Source organism: Electrophorus electricus, chromosome 5 (genome assembly GCF_013358815.1).
Source record: "Electrophorus electricus isolate fEleEle1 chromosome 5, fEleEle1.pri, whole genome shotgun sequence".
Classification (NCBI taxonomy): domain Eukaryota; kingdom Metazoa; phylum Chordata; class Actinopteri; order Gymnotiformes; family Gymnotidae; genus Electrophorus; species Electrophorus electricus.
In genome coordinates, this window is record NC_049539.1 from 5656482 (window position 1) to 5676813 (window position 20332).

Here is a 20332-nt window from a genome sequence, read left to right on the forward strand (position 1 = left end):
CACTTCTTTATGCATCCCTATGTGGTAGCTGTAATTGAAAAACCCAAACGATTACAATAAGTGGTGGATAAGGACAAAAGAGAGCCTCCCAGCATGACTGGTCCTTCACTCTCTGCCAGTAGGATTAATCATGTGACATGGCATGAGAAGCAGCAGTCCTGTCTGGACCTGACCTTGCAGCTGGTGTTCAGCAGGGTAGCGCCCCAGGAGAGAGCCCTATTAAGGCCAAGTCATCCCCTCCAGCGAACTCTTAGCAACTCTCCTCAGCAGCACTCCTTAACAGCTGTCTGTAAGTGTTATGTCTCACTAGCTCCCGTTCTACCCCGCTGCAGTGGATACATGCCTCCCCAAGAACGAGCACACCCCCCCTCAGTACACTGCTAGAGCTCAGACTGACATCCAAGCCTACAGCCATGTGCAGACAGAGGTTGGCTTTGAGTTCACTGGTCTTTAAAAGCATGCTCCACTGCTGTCTGTCACTGGTCAGCTCATCACGGTGATGACCTTGTTCTCTTAACCTCCTTGCCCATCACTGCCCTGGTAGAGCAGAGGCCTGGCAGAGCGGAGTACTGACAGAGGAGCGTTCTGATAGAGCAGAGTTATGACAGAGCTAGCCCATGATGACTTCTCCCTGTACGACACCTCCCACTCACTCAGAGGGAGACACACACAGGCACACCATATGAGTAAACAAGTTTGATCACAAGCGCAAGCTTGGAAGCCTAAGTAAACCTCAGCAAGCAGTGAAGACCAAAAACCCATCACAGTCCTGTCTATTAGGAAGCATGTCAGTGTGCCATCGAATGGCAAGCACCTGCATGCGCTCTGAGTTCTGTTCCAAATGTAACCATTAAAACACGGCGCCCAAGGGGCTGATCATGGGTCTGATCAACATCAGCCGACGCCCTCGAAAGCAGCACAGGCAGACCAGAAAGAGCAGGTGGGAACATGAAAAAATGGCAGTGTTTACGCTGTATTAATTATCATTCAGACTGGAACCTGGAGTGGGAGAGGCATGGAGACGGCGCCTCTCGGTCTGTGTGCTGAGAGAGATGGGAGCTGCGATGCTCAGTACTTTCCTTTATGTCTCAGGAAGGAGCGATATAAAGGCACTGGTGATTTCCTCCCCAGCCCAGGGCAGGTGTCTGACAGAGCTCCCTATTATGATGAACTATTATGATTAATTCACAGAGGTAATAAGGGAGAGAAGGACAGAGGGAGAGTAAAGAGAACTATAGCTGAATAAATGTGTCAAAGAAAATTAAACGGGAGAAAAAAGGAGAGGTAAGGGAACAAGTGAACAGGATAAAAGAGGGAGGACACATGAGAAGGAGAGAGGATATTAAATCAGAATGGTTACTTCAGTGAAATACTGACTCAGGTTACTTCAGTGAAATACTGACTCAGGTTACTTCAGTGAAATACTCAGTCAGGTTACTTAATTAAAATACTGACTCAGGTTACTTAATTAAAATACTGAATCAGGTTACTTAATTAAAATACTGACTCAGGTTACTTCAGAGAAATACTGAATCAGGTTACTTAATTAAAATACTGACTCAGGTTACTTCAGTAAAACAATGACTCAGGTTACTTCAGTGAAATACTGACTCAGGTTACTTAATTAAAATACTGAATCAGGTTACTTAATTAAAATACTAACTCAGGTTACTTAATTAAAATACTGACTCAGGTTACTTCAGTGAAATACTGACTCAGGTTACTTCAGTGAAATACTGACTCAGGTTACTTAATTAAAATACTGAATCAGGTTACTTCAGTGAAATACTGACTCAGGTTACTTCAGTGAAATACTGACTCAGGTTTCTTCAGTAAAATAATGACTCAGTTTACTTCAGTGAAATACTGACTCAGGTTACTTCAGTGAAATACTGACTGAGGTTACTTCAGTAAAATAATGACTCAGGTTACTTCAGTGAAATACTGACTCAGGTTACTTAATTAAAATACTGAATCAGGTTACTTAATTAAAATACTAACTCAGGTTACTTAATTAAAATACTAACTCAGGTTACTTAATTAAAATACTGACTCAGGTTACTTCAGTGAAATACTGACTCAGGTTACTTCAGTGAAATACTGACTGAGGTTACTTCAGTAAAATAATGACTCAGGTTACTTCAGTGAAATACTGACTCAGGTTACTTCAGTGAAATACTGACTCAGGTTACTTAATTAAAATACTGAATCAGGTTACTTAATTAAAATACTAACTCAGGTTACTTCAGTGAAATACTGACTCAGGTTACTTCAGTGAAATACTGACTCAGGTTTCTTCAGTAAAATAATGACTCAGTTTACTTCAGTGAAATACTGACTCAGGTTACTTCAGTGAAATACTGACTCAGGTTTCTTAATTAAAATACTGAATCAGGTTGCTTAATTAAAATAATGACTCAGGTTACTTAATTAAAATAACGACTCGGGTTACTTCAGTGAAATAATGACTCAGATTACAGTAAAAGCAGCCTTCTAAAAACAACTTGAGTAGAAATCAAAAAGCAGACGGTTAAAAATGTACTCACATACTGAATTACCGACAGAAGTGGAATATAGCTTCTTAGTACAAACATCATCTCACAACATGGGCATAATTTTGATACTTTAGAAAGCTCCAAAGCGAGGATCAAAGCAGAACAGATCCCAAACACAGAAAAGGGTAAACACATGTGACAAAATATGAATGACTAACAAAATATGAATGGATACAACTTACAGAAAAGAGGACTCTTTTCTAGAATAGTTTTGCTTATACCTGAGGATTATTATTATTATTACCTATTATGATTTAAAATACTCAATATATGTAACTGAGAAAAAGCTGCTCCACTGTCCAACTTTGAAGTGGAGGAAGGTGAAGGAATTGAGAAGAAAAACAGAAGAAGAGACAGACAGGGAAAATGGCAGAGAGAAAGAGAGACAGAGAGAGAGACTGAAAAATACAGCAAGAGAGTAAAAAATACAGCAAAACAGAGAAAGAGAGGGAAGAGAGAACGAGAGAGAGACAGCAGAAGTATTCCACACCGAGTTTCCATACAACCCCTCCCCCAATATATAACACAACCTCACAGCAGGCCTGAAACGAAATGATGACATCTCACTCACTCACTCACTCACTCTCTCTCTCTCTCTCTCTCTCATCATCTGCATCTCACAGCACTGATTCATTCGGAAGTCAGAAATCATGTGGCAACTGGCTAAGATGGAACATCTCTTAGCTCTCACAGTTTGACTCTGTATGTGTCTGGCCCATGTGCAGGGGAGGTGTGTGACAGGAATATAATTAACCTGGCACATTTTCACACATTTTCAGCAAAAAGAAAAATGTCAACTTTCAGTTCTCAAGAAAATAAAAACAGCGAAGAACTGGATCTCTCACACTCAGAGCATATTCAATTCAATATGTAGGCAATAAATTAAATAATGCAAAAACACCAGTTGAAACAGTTGTTATAATGAAGCTCAACAAAATGTCAACACTTGTATGTGTCCTTGCTATTTTTAACATTAATTGCGATAAATTTGTGTTGTGCCATTTTAAAACCACTTGTAGCTGAAAGGCAACACTATCATCACACTTAACCTGGCACAGTCAGCGGAATTGAGCCTCTAGTGGTTTATTCTGTCCTGTATCTCTATGAGCTTGCTACTGAGGAAGCCAAAGGAAGCCATCAACCCGCACTGCCTGTTTCAAACTGAAAACTATCAAGCTTTTCCCTTTACGACTAGCCCAGCTTCCAACCTGAAATATATTATATATAAATTCCAGAAGGCTTATTCCTTATTACTGTTACTTGCTGATACTTTTTTTCATATTCTGTCCTTCCCAGACACTTCAAGATCAAGGCCATTACCAGGTGCTCCTCTTTGTTTTCTGTGCAGGTGGTTTTACGGTGCTTGTGATGGATGCAGTCGCTCTTGCAAGCATGTAATCATCACTGCTATACATCATCTGCAAGAATTGAGCTGTGTGCTTCCTAGGTGTGCTAAGTGAGAATGTCCAGCAGGGTCTAGTGTCAGCTTTGATTGGCCCAAGGCCCCATGGACTGTGCTAAGATCTAAAGGGGGGGATTAAGATGAGCAGGGAGTGGCAACCAGCAGGGTGCAAAGGTCATGGTGAACCGAAGAGTCAGCGAGAAACATTCTGTCCACGCTGCTTTGCACCCGAAGCCTCAGGGTTAGAAGAGGGGTTGGAGGAATGGAGGGTTGGACGGAGGGCTGGATGGACGGAGGGCAGAGAAATAAGACAAGAAAGGTTACAGGAGCAATGGAATGAAGAACAGACAAAGCTAGAAGAAGAAAAAAGAGACAGGAAAGATAGATTTCAATTGCAAAAAAAAAAAAAATCTTAAAATGAGAAAGTATGACATAAAACAAAAGTCAAAAGAATGATCTTTGTGCAAACAATTAGATCATTTAGTTCGTGTATGTTCAAAACACATTTTTTATTTATTTTTTTGTTTGCAGCGTAGACAACGCGATATGAAGGAGAAAGATAAGTGGTGGAAAATTTGAATCCAGCAGTGGAGGTGTAGCGTGTGTACCGGCTGCAGCAACGGTGGGCTGGACTGGGAGAGCGCAGGGACAGAGCATTGGCTGGACAGTGCACCCACCGTGGCTGTTGCAGCGCGAAGTCTCCACCAGCCTGCTCCCCTGGTCGTAGCACACCACGGCCTGGTAGCGGTAGCCCTGGCCGCACTCCCTGCTGCCTTCATGCACACGCACACCCGGCAGGCCCGCGGCACCTGCCGGGCCCTCCAGCCGCCCCTCAGGCAGGATGCAGTCGGACCAGTTGCCCACAGGCTGGGCGTTGTACTTGTCACACGGGCAGTACTGTGTCTCGCTCAGCGGATACACCTGTCCGTTCTTGCACTTATCCTTCCTCTTGCTCCTCCCTGGAAGAAGAGGAGGTGGAGCGAATGAAAGCCATTCGGGAGGAGCGTAAGGTGGAGTGTGGCCTCCCTGCGGGTTGGGTCCTGCAACCAGCTTCAGGCTGCCTGGATCTCTGCTGGTGAAAGGCTTTTATTCTCGCTCCGCTCTGTGGAACGCTCGGATGGGTAAGATCGGTGCGAGACCAGAATTCGCAGTAAAGGTGTTTCAGACTTCGGGAACTTATACTTTACAATCTCAAGTCAGAATATATCTATCTTGAGGACAATCAGCGTCAATCAATGCCAGCGCTTAATTATTTGTCAGTGCTTAACAATGTTCAGAATCCAATTCAACCGACTATGTGAAGTGTATAGGGGACAATTCTTCACGGAACTACACTTTCCTGACATATTCGTGGGCAGACTGTTAGGAAGGTATTGCTTACCCACAAGAGCTCTCCTTCGCGTGCGCACCCCCACACAGTCAGCTGTGCAAGACGAGAACTTGGACCAGATGGTGAGCTGGCAGTCATCTCGGCATGGAAGCTGGCACTGCTGGCTTACAGCAGGCATGGAGCCGGCGAACTTCAGACACTGGTCTACGTCTGCTATAGAGCTGTCCAATTGCCGACAAGACACCGCTGTAGGATCACACCCACACACATGCACAGATTAACACACAATAGTTGGGTACATATACACATAGGTATACATTCATGCCCGTACACAATTGAGACAGGACTATGTGGCAGATTTCAGAGACAGGCAGGGGCGCAGGGCCAGAGAGATGTGTGAAAGGGTTCCACAGGACAACGTGGTTACATACGCATCTCTGAGTGGACGCAGAGAGCAGAGAAAAGCTGACAATGCTTCTGGCTGCACCGGCAAATCTCCACTATTCCCAGCATTTGGCTTTTTCTTACATCATATTCCTGAGCGATTCATTTCAAACTCACATGACAGCCAGAAATACTTCTGGTGTGATTGGATCCCTGAATAAGGAGCCTGTAATCCTTGCCAGCGCAGCAGCTGTGCTCTACAGCCTCAGAACTATGCTCCTTCATCCTATTCCTGCGGTCACGTGCATCACCTATTTTTTAATTAATTTTTTTTTTTTTTTTTTTTTTTTTACAAAGAGGCACTGCTCTACAGAGCAGAAATATTGCTTAAAAGGTTTTATAGAGCATTTCTAATGCTGAGCTGAGGTGATGTCCTACAGCGTAAATAGGGTGTCAGTGACACTCTGTTATCAGTGTCCACCAAACTAGTGGCACTTCAGGAACAGTCACCAGGGTCATTCAAGAACTGGGAGGTCAAACAGCCCATTGTGGTACAGCTCGTATTCTGCCATTGTGGATACAGACATAAAGATGCTTGCTCTAATGTCCTCCATATCATGATTTCTCAAATCTATGGAGGTTTTTGTTTGCAAGACTGATACATTTGGGACACTTTCATGCTCTGAGCCCGGAACATCTTGGACAGTAAGAGGATGAGATTTCTGCCGCGTCTCTACAGTACTGCGTGCTCTGTTCTGACCATATGTTCAAGCATACACAGTCTTGGCTATGAGGTTTAAGAAACAATCACTACAAGAATTTTAAATGTTCTGAAGATTCATATGAATTGTATTGAGCACAGGACAGCTTTATGTGGAGGAAAAACAGTGACATTACCAAACCACAGGGCATGATGTAACGACTTTCCCCAGGTGCATTCACTTTCCTAAATAATGCTATAAAAATGGATTTAGTTTCCCAAATAATTACTAATTTGTGCTGTTGAAACTATGCAAATAAAGAATGTGCCATATTTGAATGTTTGAGCAATCTGAGAGATGCCTGTCATGTCTGAGCTGCACAACGGTTTCAGGTGTTTGCCAATGTAACGATGATGCGGTTAAGATGTCGCACCTCTGGTCTGTAGCCCCACCCCGCACGTCTCCTGAGCCCCTTTGTTTTCCCGCCGAATGCTCCATGGCACCATCTGACACCGGCGCCACTTGTGGGTCTTCCACCTGCAGCCGCCATGGAGGAATAACACCATCGCGAATACTTTAAGCCATGCTGTGAGAGAGGAAGCTAATAACAAGTCTCTGTTCAGCAATGCCTGAAGAACCTAGCTGGGTTTCTGGTAAACACCTTCATGGTTGGCTTGCTTGGCCATATGAGCTGCCCCTCTTAGCAATATAAGGCCCAGACATCACTATTGCTCATGTTTGCATCAGCAGAGAGAGAGAGAGAGAGAGAGAGAGAGAGAGAGAGAGAGCAGCATGAGAGAGAATTATAGAGAGCAAGAGAAAGAGTGAGTGGAAGAGGGAGAGGGTGAGAGAGAGCTGGGGGCAATGTGTGCACACCTGTAACCAGGGCAGAGTGAGCTTAGAGGCAGACTCTCACACTCTCTCTCTTCATATAGCACCTCTGGACAGTCCAACCCACCGTAGGCTGGTCTCTGGATGACAATGCGGAAACGTGACTGCATGCTCTTCCGGCCACCATCCCCTAAAAGACACGACAGTCGGAGTCGCGCATCGAGAGTGATTAGGCAGGCTTGGGATGGCAGGCTGTTTACAAGAAGGGTACTTATGGAATACATGCTGCATTAGAACATTTAAATATTCGCAGTCTAAAGAATCTATAATTTCTTGCTTTTTCCTATGAACTGTAAGAATCACAGAGCACGAAAATTTCACCATATTGTCCATTATATCTCTATGAAATCTGGATGACTAATCCACTTACAAGAACAAAGCTCTCATCAGAAAATCTGGAATTGCTAACAGCTAGACAAGCAGATTGATGTCCTTCTGCCACACAGAGCATGCCAGACTATGAAAGGCTTTCTTATTGCACTATAAATCTCAGTCGTGTGTAGAGCACTGCCCCCCGGCTTTGGTGGAAAGTTGACTATCCGATTGACCTCATACAAGTGTTTTACCCCAAACCTGAAGCTGAATGGTTATGTGGCGTACCTGGTTCACAGGACACAGGACAGGCAGACCACTCACTGAATGGTGTGACTATACAGTCCTTCTTACAGGGCAATACGCATGGCCTCACAGATGGTGGACGAGGAGCTTCTGGGCATCTTAAACACACACACACACACATACACACAGACACACACACACACACACACACACACACACACACACACACACACACACACATTGGAAGACTAATACTGATTCATTGAATTCTGCATATATTTAAAAGGAAATAGTGACCAAACTATGTGGGATCAAAAACACAATAAAAAGGCCTTGAAAAAACTGATTAGTGCTTAGTACTTATCATGCATAGCAACACTGTAACAAAAAGCATGCAAAATGGCTTTTAGACTGTGTTTGTTCATAATCCTCAACCATCCATAATAGGATTAATTATCAGGTTTAGCTACTCCGTCATTTCTTCACACCACCTGCTTCACACATCAGAGCACTTTAAGAACCTGCAGCCTAACTGCCAGTCCTGAACTCAAGCACAGACATAACCTCCAACAACAATGTTATATTTGTATGAGAATCATATATCCGCGTTCAAAGTGGTGCAGATTAAAACAATTTACAGACACAGACGAGCAGTGCCGTGGCTTCTAAATTGGATGTAATGACACTCATTTCTGTGTAGGATTAAAGGATGGTTTCAACGTGACCACTTTCAGAGTCCCTGGACAGAATTAAATATAAGCCCCGACAGCAGCTTTAGCACAATCATCTTTCTCAGCAGTAAACTGTCGTTGTTCCCCGCTGTCTCTTGACCTCAGGCTATACATTCGCCAGCCTGAGGGACATTAGGCCGTTAAAACAAACTGCTTCCTTTAGCGTCATGTTCCACAGATTCTATCATTGGTTGATAATCCGCTTTTATCAGCGGCTTTTACAGCCTGGCGAGGTTTCCAAATGTGGGTTAGTTTATTATCCACGGAGTGCCGTTCTTGCCACTGCCGACCGCTGGATAAAGGGCGAACAGAGGCAAAACAACCAGGCCTATGGTAATCTGATCTTAGTCCGTATTATCCGGAGCTTTGACCTCATCTGCGGGTCCGTGTGCACATCTAATTGGAGAAAGCTTCGTGACCTAGCGGGATCAATTTTAACATTATGTTTCTAAGGCAGACCAGACCTTTTATTAGCATCATTCTTTCTGATGGGACAGACCACAATGCAACAGAGCTGCAGCAGCGGAACACCGATTTATTTTTAACACCTATAGATGCAGTAAATCTGTATCTTTGAGGCAAGATTGGGCAAATAAGCGTGAGTTGCTGCTGTACTACATCATGCAGACAGTGACTACAAGCTTTCTTAAAGTAAATAATCTCAAGGTTACGTAACGTTTCTTTCTTTTTAAGATAGGTAGCTTTGGACTTTTCGGTCTCATAACGGAAAGCGTGTTGGTTTATCAGTAATTCCATGCAACCCAACAAATTGAAAGCTCTGAGTAATTTGGACTAATATCACATTACCATAGGCCTGGTTGTTTTGCCCCTGTTCGCTCTAAGGGGCAGCAACAGGCTAGACAAACACAAAAATACGTTCGAATGGAGTACATGCGTGGTCTGTGTCCACTACAGCAGTGACCTGTAGTGACACTGTAAGAATTCTCATTCAAAAATAGACTTTGTGATGGAAACTTCCAAGGCATCAGAGTATACAGCTCCACTGGACTGAGGGCCAGTGGAACCCTACCGAGTCTTACAGAACAGTGCTATACCAGGGAGCAGACCATTTTAGTCCCACCTGTTGGAATGCTGGGAATGACCTGGGCCTGACTGAACCACCATAAACTGAAGATGATGACTAGGGCATGGAAAGCACCATGGCCAGGGTAATTTAATTCTCCTCAACGATATTAGATATTAATAAAATAAAACGGGATCCTAATATCTGTGCATGGCTTGTAATCTTTCCTTTGGAATCTTGCACCAAAAGTAGTTCACACATTTTGGAAATTCCAAAATATTAATTACTTGGCTACATCAACCTGCCATTTGTTTTTAACAATTTTTTAATAGGAGAAAAATGTCAATTCTAATTGATGGATTTCCTCACTGCATTGCCAAAACAGATCATTAGTACCACTTAGAACACTTGAACACCGCTGCTTCCTTAAGCACCTTTCTCAGAATGAGATTCCATTTCAAAGTGATATTATGAACATTCAAATGATAACAATATTATCTTAATAATTATTATTATTATTGTTAAATGTTATATCCACAAATGAAAATGGGGTGGTGCATTTCCTGTTTGTCTGCTTTTGGACAAAATGGCAACATTATTTGGATGATCTGGGTTTTTGTGAAATTGAAATAAATTGCTGAAATTATAAAATTACATTTATATTTGTATTGGCAAATGCCAATGACAGCAGCTTTAATACAAACTTTCTCTCTTTCTCTCTCTCTCTCTCTCTCTCTCTCTCTCTCTCTCTCTCTCCCCCAGATCTTTTTCCCTCTCTCTATTTGGGTCAAAATAAATGCCTTGCTGACAAGCTAACCATCACAAATTTCAGAGTGTGAAGGAAAAACATGATTCTTACTCTTCCTATCACTCGTCTGTGTGAAACATCAAAGGTGTGGGTCTGCAGGTTTTGTAGTTTCTCCTTCACAGAGACAGCGTGAGGGATAGGTGTGGGCCTGGCAGCCCGTGGCCCAGCTATGAAGCTATGGCCTTCTGAAAAAAGCCCAGGTCTGATGTGCCTCTATACATCTGAGGAAGTCTGAGGTACTGTGATTAAATGTTAGCTAAAACCTGGACCATCTGAGACACAGAAATGGCCATCTGCTTATAAAGAACCATGGTATGGGGTAATGCATAATCTTAAAGCATTTTGTCTCAGATACATGCTAGACTAATTCCAAACTACATTTTCTTGTATTTTAGGTGTTTTGTTTGTACAGGACATGGTGACTTCTGTTATTTTGTAGTGTTTAAATTGCATTAAGGAATCAAACCCACTTAATTGCTGCCATTATCATCAATGGAAAATTAAGCAGTTTATAAATGACTGGGATAATTAGCTAGTTTGGGTCTCCATGTTTATTCAGTTTTCCCCAGCCTAGTTTTGCCTGGAGTGAAGAGATAGGCTTTGAGTACAAATTGTCTCCTTCCTAAAGCAATCTATGCCTGGCACACACACACACACACACACACACACACACACACACACACACACACACACACACACACACACACACACACACACACACACACACACACACATTCTCTAGTGAGATGGAAACAAACTCAAACACAAATCTCATTACCCCATTCTAAGACTTGAATCTGGGACTACTCGAATATGGGGTTGATGTGTTCTTGGCCCTACTAATGAAGTCATCAGTCAAACATATCACAGTATTGCTAAGCGGTGGAAATGTATGCATTAAATCATCATCATCACAGTTTCAGCTGGCATAGTTTTTGCATGCTAGAACCATATACAAACATGAAAAACGACCTTTTTCTTACCAAGTCACATATCTTTCTTATTCAAACACTAGTTTCAAGGTACTGTATAAGGCTCTTAGTAAACAGGTGGCAGTTCCCAAGGCATTAGGCCCAAAGCTTTTCCAAAGGGGTCTCCTGCATTCAGTCAACGGAGGCTGCCTTAGGCAAAGGCCCCAGAAAAATGCATCATACATTTATTCAAACTTTGAACCATACATTGAATAAGACATCTTACTTTTTGGGGGGGACTTGGCCCACATTGACTTTGACGCAGATGACCTTGCGGGTCTGCATACCCGTTGGGCAGGATAGTTTATCCAGGCCAGAAGGGGCAGCCCGAGGGCCGATGGTAGTGGAGTTGAGTGTGGTCAGTGAGGGGTCCTCTGTGCATGGCCCCCATGGGCCTGTCTGCCAGTGGTACACCACACAGGCATGCTCGTTACAGCCCCTCACCTCCTGCAGGGTGCTGGCATTCGGACAGTTGGCACCTCCTGCAAGCACACGCACACGCACACGCTGCATTAGTGTCAGCTGTCCAACTGGAATGAGCTTTCAGCAGGCCTTCCACCATATTTGAAAGCCTGCTAGCAACCAGTGCCTGATTTAACACCTCAGAGAAGGTGCAAGACAATGTAGTTTGGCACAGAATCATCTGTAAATTGAAACTACGTTGGGAATCATAAAGCATCTAGCGTAATTAAGAAATGAATTTTTTTAGACATCTGCTGTCAGCACAGCATCACTACTTACTCCGTGTTCACCTCTAAATGATGGCGTGGACATACTCGCTGGGACTCCATGGCAAACAGCAAAGTGAGTCTGAAAAGGCCCTGGGCATGTCCGAATAACCGCAGACATTCCCCAGCTCCCCGGGGGATGGAGAGGCCCCGAGGGTGACATGAATCCCACCATGGCCATCCAGAGAAAGGTGATTGGCTCCCTAATAAGGAGGAAGCTCCGCCCACGAGCAAGGCTGGCAGCGAGCACTCTAGATAGTGCGACTCTGACAGCCGCATGCTCTTGCCTACAGCATGGGGCTGTATAAAGAGGCACAGCGTTGCGAGAAAACTGAAAATGCGGCCATCTGAATTGTTGGAGAAGAAGAGCAATGTTGCTCCCAGTTAGAACACTGTGTGTAACAGACTGGCAACTTTTTACAGCTGTTCTGTAGTTTTATAGCCATATGGCATTTGATGCAACGGCACATCGTGAAAAGAATAAGAAGGAGTAAAAGAAGGGTCCTTGCAGGCAGGGTCCAGTCACCAGTCTAAGCATACATTTGTCAACAATTTTTAATTTGTAACACTAGCATTGTTGAGTTCCCCCACCTCTGACCTTAACACATACTTATCCCATATTCATATAGAAAGAAGGGGGCAGAACACTGGTTCAGTCCCTCTGGAGGACAGGCAAGCTAACAGTCACAACGCAAGATGGTGGCGAGTCGTTCAAGTTTAGCTATCACTTGACACTGCCCCTGGTTCCCAGCATGCTGGGATTCATGTTACAGAGGCTGCTATGGCACTAGGTCTAATACTCCACCCTGTTCCGGTGAGAGCGCATGGAAAAGTGTAGAGTTTGCCAGACTGTTTTTGACAGCCTAGCCGCTGGCTAACTTAGCTTGGTGTCAAGGCTGAATTGCCAAGGTCTGTGGCTTCGGTTTGGTCTCTAACTGCATTCAGAATTTTGCGCTGAAAAAAGTTAGCTTGTTCCCAAGTTCCCGATCTGATATGATGCGTTACGGCATTTCAGGTGTGACCCAGAGGGCATTGCTCTGTGTTTTTCTTTATTTTTTTTTGAAATGTATGTTTGCAGTATAAATTTCAGTCCTCTGCTGACTTACTCAAATCTAATCTGAAAGTCATCCATAATGCATAAAGGGCTATCTGCCTGAATGACTGCATTTAATATCTGTCTCTTATATTAGAAGGCAAGGTGGATGCCTGCTGTATGGAGAAGGCAGCCAGCATAAACTTGCGATAACACATAAAAAGTAATGTTTGTCTTATTAAGGGGGATGCAACTCACAAGGGCACTTTTATGGAAATTGTTCCTTAAACAAACCCATTCAAGCAAATGATCTAACATTCGCAATGGTTATGGTCTACTGCACAGTGTGCTAGTATTACATTTTGGCTTTAGACAGTGATTCTTATGGATTTCAATAAACAAGGCTGTATACAAGGGCTATGTAGTGATAATTTCCACTTCTAAGAATACATTAGCCCCAAAACTCGAAAAGTATAGTCTATAACAGCACTCAGTCCACAGCAACACTGAAAAAGAGGAAAGAAATGTGCCAGAGCTCAGGAATCTTTGATTAAATTAGTTGGTTAAATGGTTAAATTGATCTATGTTGTAGAATCCTGACAAGTCATAAAACTCCTACATTTTACCCTCCATAATCATTATCCATGTCAGGACCACAGAGGTCACTGTGAAGAAAGAGACAACTGCACTTTAAAAGTTCTTAAAACTGTCAGTTCTGAAACTGCTGTAAAAACCCCCTGAGAACTTAAGACATTTACAGGTGTTGGGGTACATGGAGCTTGTGGATAAAAAGCAGCACCTAAAGACAAAATGAAGTCACCATTTAAAGTTACGCATAGGTGGCTTTGGAGTTACCTTCTCTGGCATTGTAGGCCAGGATGGCCCTAGTTCTCATCTGCTTGCCCTCTGTTGTTTTGCTTGAGCAGGTCTGAGAACAGGTGGACCACGCTGTCCAGGGGCTGAGGACGCAATCTTTAGGGCAGGGGACCACACAGGGCACAGCAACAGGGATGTCATCCTCATTACACAGCTCTCTGCTCACCTCCTTACCTGCACACAGAGCAACATGAAGTGTTCACAAGTGATGGCGGATATCGGTCATCAGGTTAGGTCCCCCCAATTGGCATATTATATGGGATTATATTATACTGGGAAAAGGCCTCCTGTGATTCTATGTACGTGGAGCAGCAAAAAGCCAAACATGGATACATGCTGGGTCACGTGGCGGGAAGCATGGTCTTTGTATTGCACATGGCGTCAGGCCTAGAACGAAAACAAGCAAAACAACTCCCACACACAAGTGGCAGGAAAAAAAACATCCAGTGGCACAACAAAAGCTCAAACTGCTATCTCAGTGCTGGCGTTAGGTGTGGCAAAAACAGAGTGTGAGAAGCACGTTGCTGTCGAACTGAGCTAAATCCAGAGTGAATCCATGCAGAACGCCCGCCTACATCTGTATGTGTTGGTGTGAATTATATTCTTAATCAGGGGCTATAAATAGAGAAAGACATATACTGGAAGCTCTCACGGGTTGCAGAAAAATGTACACTTATTTAGAATTCATGTCCTCTGCAGGATGTCTCTGCAGACATCATGCACACTTCACGCACACGCATAATGAATCAGTAAGCTAAATACTCTTTTACTTCAATTTTATTCTACTGTTTAAAAATAAGTAAAAAACAACAGAATCCTTGATTTTTTTTTCCCTCAACTTTTCTCCATGTAAACTTCAGGTAATAGTAATATAGTACTGTCTCGATTTAAACAATGAATCAAAAGGAGAGGAAATTAGGACAAGACAGATGAGACAAAAGTGGCCAAATCATGCTCTGAAGAGCACAAAAGCCAAAAAAAAAAAAAAAAAAATCAAAGCAAGTGAGACTGTTGCAAAGCTTTTTTTTATTGATGACAGTGATGCAGCTGTATCGATTGGTGCAATGGAGCGTGCCCATTTGCGTTCTCCATAAATGCCTGTTCTCAGAAAAAACATGCCCCACCCCCATTTAAAGAGCAAATTAATGAGAACTTAGATGTGGTTGTAGTGCAGAAGTAAACAGAGTCACATCACCACAAGACTGTGGGTCTGAATCCCATTATGGGAGACCCAAAGGAAAAAAGTAGAAGGCAAAAAGATTGCAGGTTCTAACAGCAAAGGGCCTTCCACAGTATTCATAACTAAGAAAGTGTGGCTTGTTTTACGATGATATAGTGATATAAAAGCATTCACTTTTGGTGCAGGGTTTTAAAAACCCTTTTAGAGCCAGACAGAAATGTTCCATGACGGTTCAGTATCGTTTTAAGAGTGTACAAGGCTTTCGAGAGAGTCTCCAGAGACGTGTTAAACTTGAGGGAGTGTACTGAGAACCAATGTGTGTGTGTGTGTGTGTGTGTGTGCGCGTGTGTGTGTGTGTGAGGGAGAGAGAAAGCAAAAGAGATACACAGACAGAAAGATGAGGATGCACTGAGGATAAAGGAAAAGTAAGAGCAGAGATCTGACGGAAACCTTTAGCAGGTCTGATGAACACTTCTCAACACAGCCCGCTGTTCCCTAGTCAATGTGCCATAGCTAAGGGAAAAATCCATTCTGTAGGCAGAATGAGAAACTAGTGTTATCTGTTCCCACACAATATATATGACCTTGGCTTAGAGTATCTTCCACAACCTCACAGTGGCTGTACGAACAGGCAGCTTTGCTTCTGGCTGCAATTAAATGACTTGACTTCAGTGCTGACACCAAAACAAAACATTTCCAGAGACACTGAAGGGGAAAGAACAGCTCCTTTGGAGAGAGTGAACAAGATAGTGAACGTTTGGAGAGAGTGAACGTTTGGAGAGAGTGAACGAGAGAGCAAACGTTTGGAGAGAGTGAACGTTTGGAGAGAGTGAACAAGATAGTGAACGTTTGGAGAGAGTGAACGTTTGGAGACAGTGAACGTTTGGAGAGAGTGAACAAGATAGTGAACGTTTGGAGAGAGTGAACGTTTGGAGAGAGTGAACGAGAGAGCGAACGTTTGGAGAGAGTGAACGTTTGGAGAGAGTGAACAAGATAGTGAACGTTTGGAGAGAGTGAACGTTTGGAGACAGTGAACGTTTGGAGAGAGTGAACAAGATAGTGAACGTTTGGAGAGAGTGAACGTTTGGAGAGAGTGAACGAGAGAGTGAACGTTTGGAGAGAGTGAACGTTTGGAGAGAGTGAACAAGATAGTGAACGCTTGGAGAGAGTGAACGTTTGGAGACAGTGAACGTTTGGAGAGAGTGAACAAGATAGTGAACGTTTGGAGAGAGTGAACGTTTGGAGAGAGTGAACGAGAGAGCGAACGTTTGGAGAGAGTGAACGTTTGGAGAGAGTGAACAAGATAGTGAACGTTTGGAGACAGTGAACATTTGGAGAGAGTGAACAAGATAGTGAACGTTTGGAGAGAGTGAACGTTTGGAGAGAGTGAACAAGAGAGCGAACGTTTGGAGAGAGTGAACGTTTGGAGAGAGTGAACGAGTGTTTTTTCATGGAGTCAGATTTCTGTTTGATGAAGGTTAATTCCGAGTGTTATCAAATGTTTAATCACATTTTATATATTACCATACTTGTCAGTTTAAGGTATCCATAACTCTTATTTAGTTGTAGAACATGCAATCAGACTTTGGGTATATCATATTTTCTATTACTCTATGTGTTGTAAAAAAATCAAACAGATGTATTAAAATCTGAAAATTTGAACATGTTTCAGTGCTTAGTAGGAATGATATTATATATGATATAATTATATATGATATAATAGGATAATGGTGGTTTTGGCACCAAGATCTGCATATGACATTCAGTGTTTTGAATACGTGTCTCACCATGGTTGTTGACGCAGAGGACCTGTGGGAGCTGGGTCCCTGGCCCACAGTACATGTCGCCATTGGGGACACACTCCTCCAGTCTAAGTAGTCTCCAGTTAAAGCAGCTGGGCTCGTCACACGGAACAGCCTCCACCAGGTGAGGACAGCTTCCCTCTCCGCCTGTCGGGTAGTTTGTGATCTTCCGCCGTCGAAATTTGAATCCTGGATCCAGTACACATAGAATATGGATGGTGATGAATCTTTTGATGGTTTGGCTTTAGCTCTGGAGATGGAGAGTCAAGGTATAAGGATCAATGCAAAGTCAGTGCAGAAATGCTTGACCTCAATCTTACCGCTTAGGTTTATGAGGAAACCTCCACATTTACGCTCATTATGGGAGAAATCTGCTGTCAGCATAGGTGAAGGATTGGCTGTAAATTTATTTATTAATTTTAAGGCTTTCATTGCACTCCATTTTCTTGACTTCATTCTGGTTGCTTTTTAACATTAAGCATGATATCACTCATTTAAATAATGTGAATAAGGGTATGCAAAATGAAAATATGAAACACTGATTGGTATACCAAAGGAAAGAATGAATATTAATAACTGCATTCACTATCCTCCAGAGTGCTGAACAAAATACATAGAAGAATGTCAGGAAGTGCATAAAAACTGTTATTTCACAGCTTTGAACTTTTTCTGGGGAGAAGGTGAAGATTGGTCATTAAGTTCCCATACGCTAATATTTCTGACAGCACCACTGAGTAGCACATTGAACTTGCCTCCAAGAAAATTCTCATGTCAGTTACCTTTTAAACAGCCAAGCGTGTTCAACAATGCTTTGTTGATTAAGACTACATGGAGAAGCAAGCTGAATATGCTTATGCCTAGAAATAAAATGCATTCAAACTAATATGTTTGGTGGTGCAGACACCACCCATGTGATTAGAAATTTGGATTTCTTAGAAACTCACTGCAGGTGTACAGCTGGAGACCGTAGCTCTGTCTGCATGCACAATTTGTGTTAGCCATCCTCCAGACACTGACTTGTGCAAATATTCCAACTGCTGCACCAGCCAAAGCTATACCAGCGCTACACTCTACTGTATCACTCCCATGTCATTACACCGCTGTGCTAAGAAATGGTCCACTGTCTAAATAACACCTGTTCAGCACTGGGCGTGTGGTCCGAAAATCAGGCAGAACATGGCTGACAAAGTGTGTGTGTCAATAAATCACAACTATAAAATCTAAATGCCTAATATAAATGGTCCATGTGTGTAGGTGCAATCAAAACGTACATGTTTGGTGACTGTGTTCTGAGGCTGAAGCGATACCTTTCTTTACTGTTTGGTCATCGCAGTTTTCAAAGGTGCAGGGGCCCCAGGCCCCCCAGGGAGAGACCTCACACTCGATAGGACATGAGAGACGACACAGCTGGCTGGTACTCAGTACTGGCCCTGCACACAGCTGTCTGTCCACAGGCTGCCATGCTGAAGGGCACACACACACACACACACACACACACACACACACACACACACACACACACACACACACTTTCCATTATACCATGATCACGGATGGACATGTAGATGAAACATGTTGAGCGATTACAGCTGCAAAGGCTGCCGAAGTGTATGTCTGTATTAATCTCTTTCGCAGCTCAGAAGGGCTAGCATCTGTTCCCTACTACACAGCAGCAGAGAGAACAAGCAGAAAAACAGGGTCATCAGTGAGAATAAGAATAGCGCACTCTTTAACACGGGAGAAAAAAGAAAGACAACAGTCAGAAACACTGACGACAGTGCCATCCGCAGAGGTACGACACAGGGTTTTCTCTGCTAATGCTCCTGATTGAGAAGCCTCTGTGCTGAACAGATGACAGGCCGACTTCAAACGGCAGCCCAAACACTGCCACGCTGACGGGCATGAGAAACGTGCTTGCCCTGAGGAGTGCTTCGCTCCAAATACGTGTCCTCCACTTGAACAGGTTCAGAATGAGTGGCCGCTGGATTCATGCAATCTCCTGAAATAACCAAATTATGGAAATCTAAGTCAACAGGGAAAAGGATGTTCAAAGCGACAGGGCATGCTAACTGCTTTGTCTCTGCACATTCCTGGAATTAATGGAGCCAAAAGTCATAACTAACACATGGAGATTGACTTATCAAAGGCTAAATTAACATAGCACTTCACACATTGTACGTGTTTACCCTGCCAGATGGTCTAAACTCCCCCTACACAGTGAGTGTATAACCAATGCTCTAGAGCTGTGTAAATAATCACACACAGAACACACAGGCTGAGTGTAACTGTACCAACACAACGCTGTCCATTCAAAATGTTCTCATGTTAACTCTGCTTAAGTCCAAGAAAGCAACCGCTTGATGCAATGATGGCCAAAATTACTTTTTGTGACATTCAAAAACTGAACTAATTATAGTGGGTTACGACAGTCAAAGCAAGGGCAACACTAAAGCTGTTGAATGGCTTCAAATATCTAACAAGAAAATAAACAGGTGCATTCACAACACCCCCTGGCACTAATACACAACTAATCACCGACACGAGCTGCCTGGGGCTGCCTTATCTGACATTCCTGATCATTCTCACACACCCGCATACTGCCCAGTGACGGTCTGTGCAGAACTAATTACATTAACTGCTGCCTCAGCCACACTTGCTGAGGAACACAGAGAAAAAGATCCCAATTTAGAAGCAGATATGTTGGCAAAGGCGCAATGGAGCATCTGGACTAATTGAACTCACTATAGCCAAACAAAGGTGTACTATCCCTGTCAGGGATGGAGAATAAGTGATTGTAAACAGAGTGATTCAAAAGAAAACCTCAGAAGAGAGGAGGGTATAGGCTTATAAACCACTCAGTCATAACCTAAATGATCAATAATCAGCTAAGAGTTGTACAGAGCAATGAGAAAAAATAAGTTTAGCTCTTTTTTATTATCCCAGGAGCTGGGACTCAGACTGCTTCCAATCATTTCATAGATGGTTATGGAAGTGATCACGGGTCAAGGCTGTCATAGGAGGTGCCTATATGTAGATTTATCCATCAATTAATTCATTTCCTAATGATTAAAAATTGATTTATCAGCTGGACAGTTAACTACTGAGTGGCTCAAATGGGCTCCCATAGCAGAGAGGGGATTTCTGTGTACTAAGGAGCTGGTAGTTAAGGTGATAAAGTTAAGGTGTTCACTCCACCTTACATGTGATTTCAAATGTGCTAGACAGGAGGGGTGAGGCATTAGGCTCCAGGCTTCCCTCAAGCTGGCCTTCTACAACACAGAAGATCTATCGCTAACAAACTCAACAAGCGCAGTGTGGAAGAAACTACCTTAGAGAAAGAGCATGCCTAAGAGCAATA

At 43.2% G+C, this 20332-nt stretch overlaps 1 protein-coding gene across 2 annotated transcripts in view; it reads right to left on the reverse strand.

The window, feature by feature from the left end:
* Positions 1-20332, reverse strand: part of LOC113580021 (thrombospondin type-1 domain-containing protein 7A) — a 68627-nt gene that overhangs the window by 15387 nt on the left and 32908 nt on the right. For both annotated transcript variants that reach the window (XM_027014309.2, XM_035526395.1), the window contains exons 5-13: positions 18282-18437; positions 16960-17163; positions 13972-14166; positions 11582-11837; positions 7864-7979; positions 7249-7393; positions 6806-6909; positions 5339-5533; positions 4635-4916 (exon numbers count right to left, since the gene is read on the reverse strand). In XM_027014309.2, the coding sequence (XP_026870110.2) occupies positions 4635-4916; positions 5339-5533; positions 6806-6909; positions 7249-7393; positions 7864-7979; positions 11582-11837; positions 13972-14166; positions 16960-17163; positions 18282-18437 (1653 nt within the window). The remainder of the gene's footprint in view (positions 1-4634; positions 4917-5338; positions 5534-6805; positions 6910-7248; positions 7394-7863; positions 7980-11581; positions 11838-13971; positions 14167-16959; positions 17164-18281; positions 18438-20332) is intronic.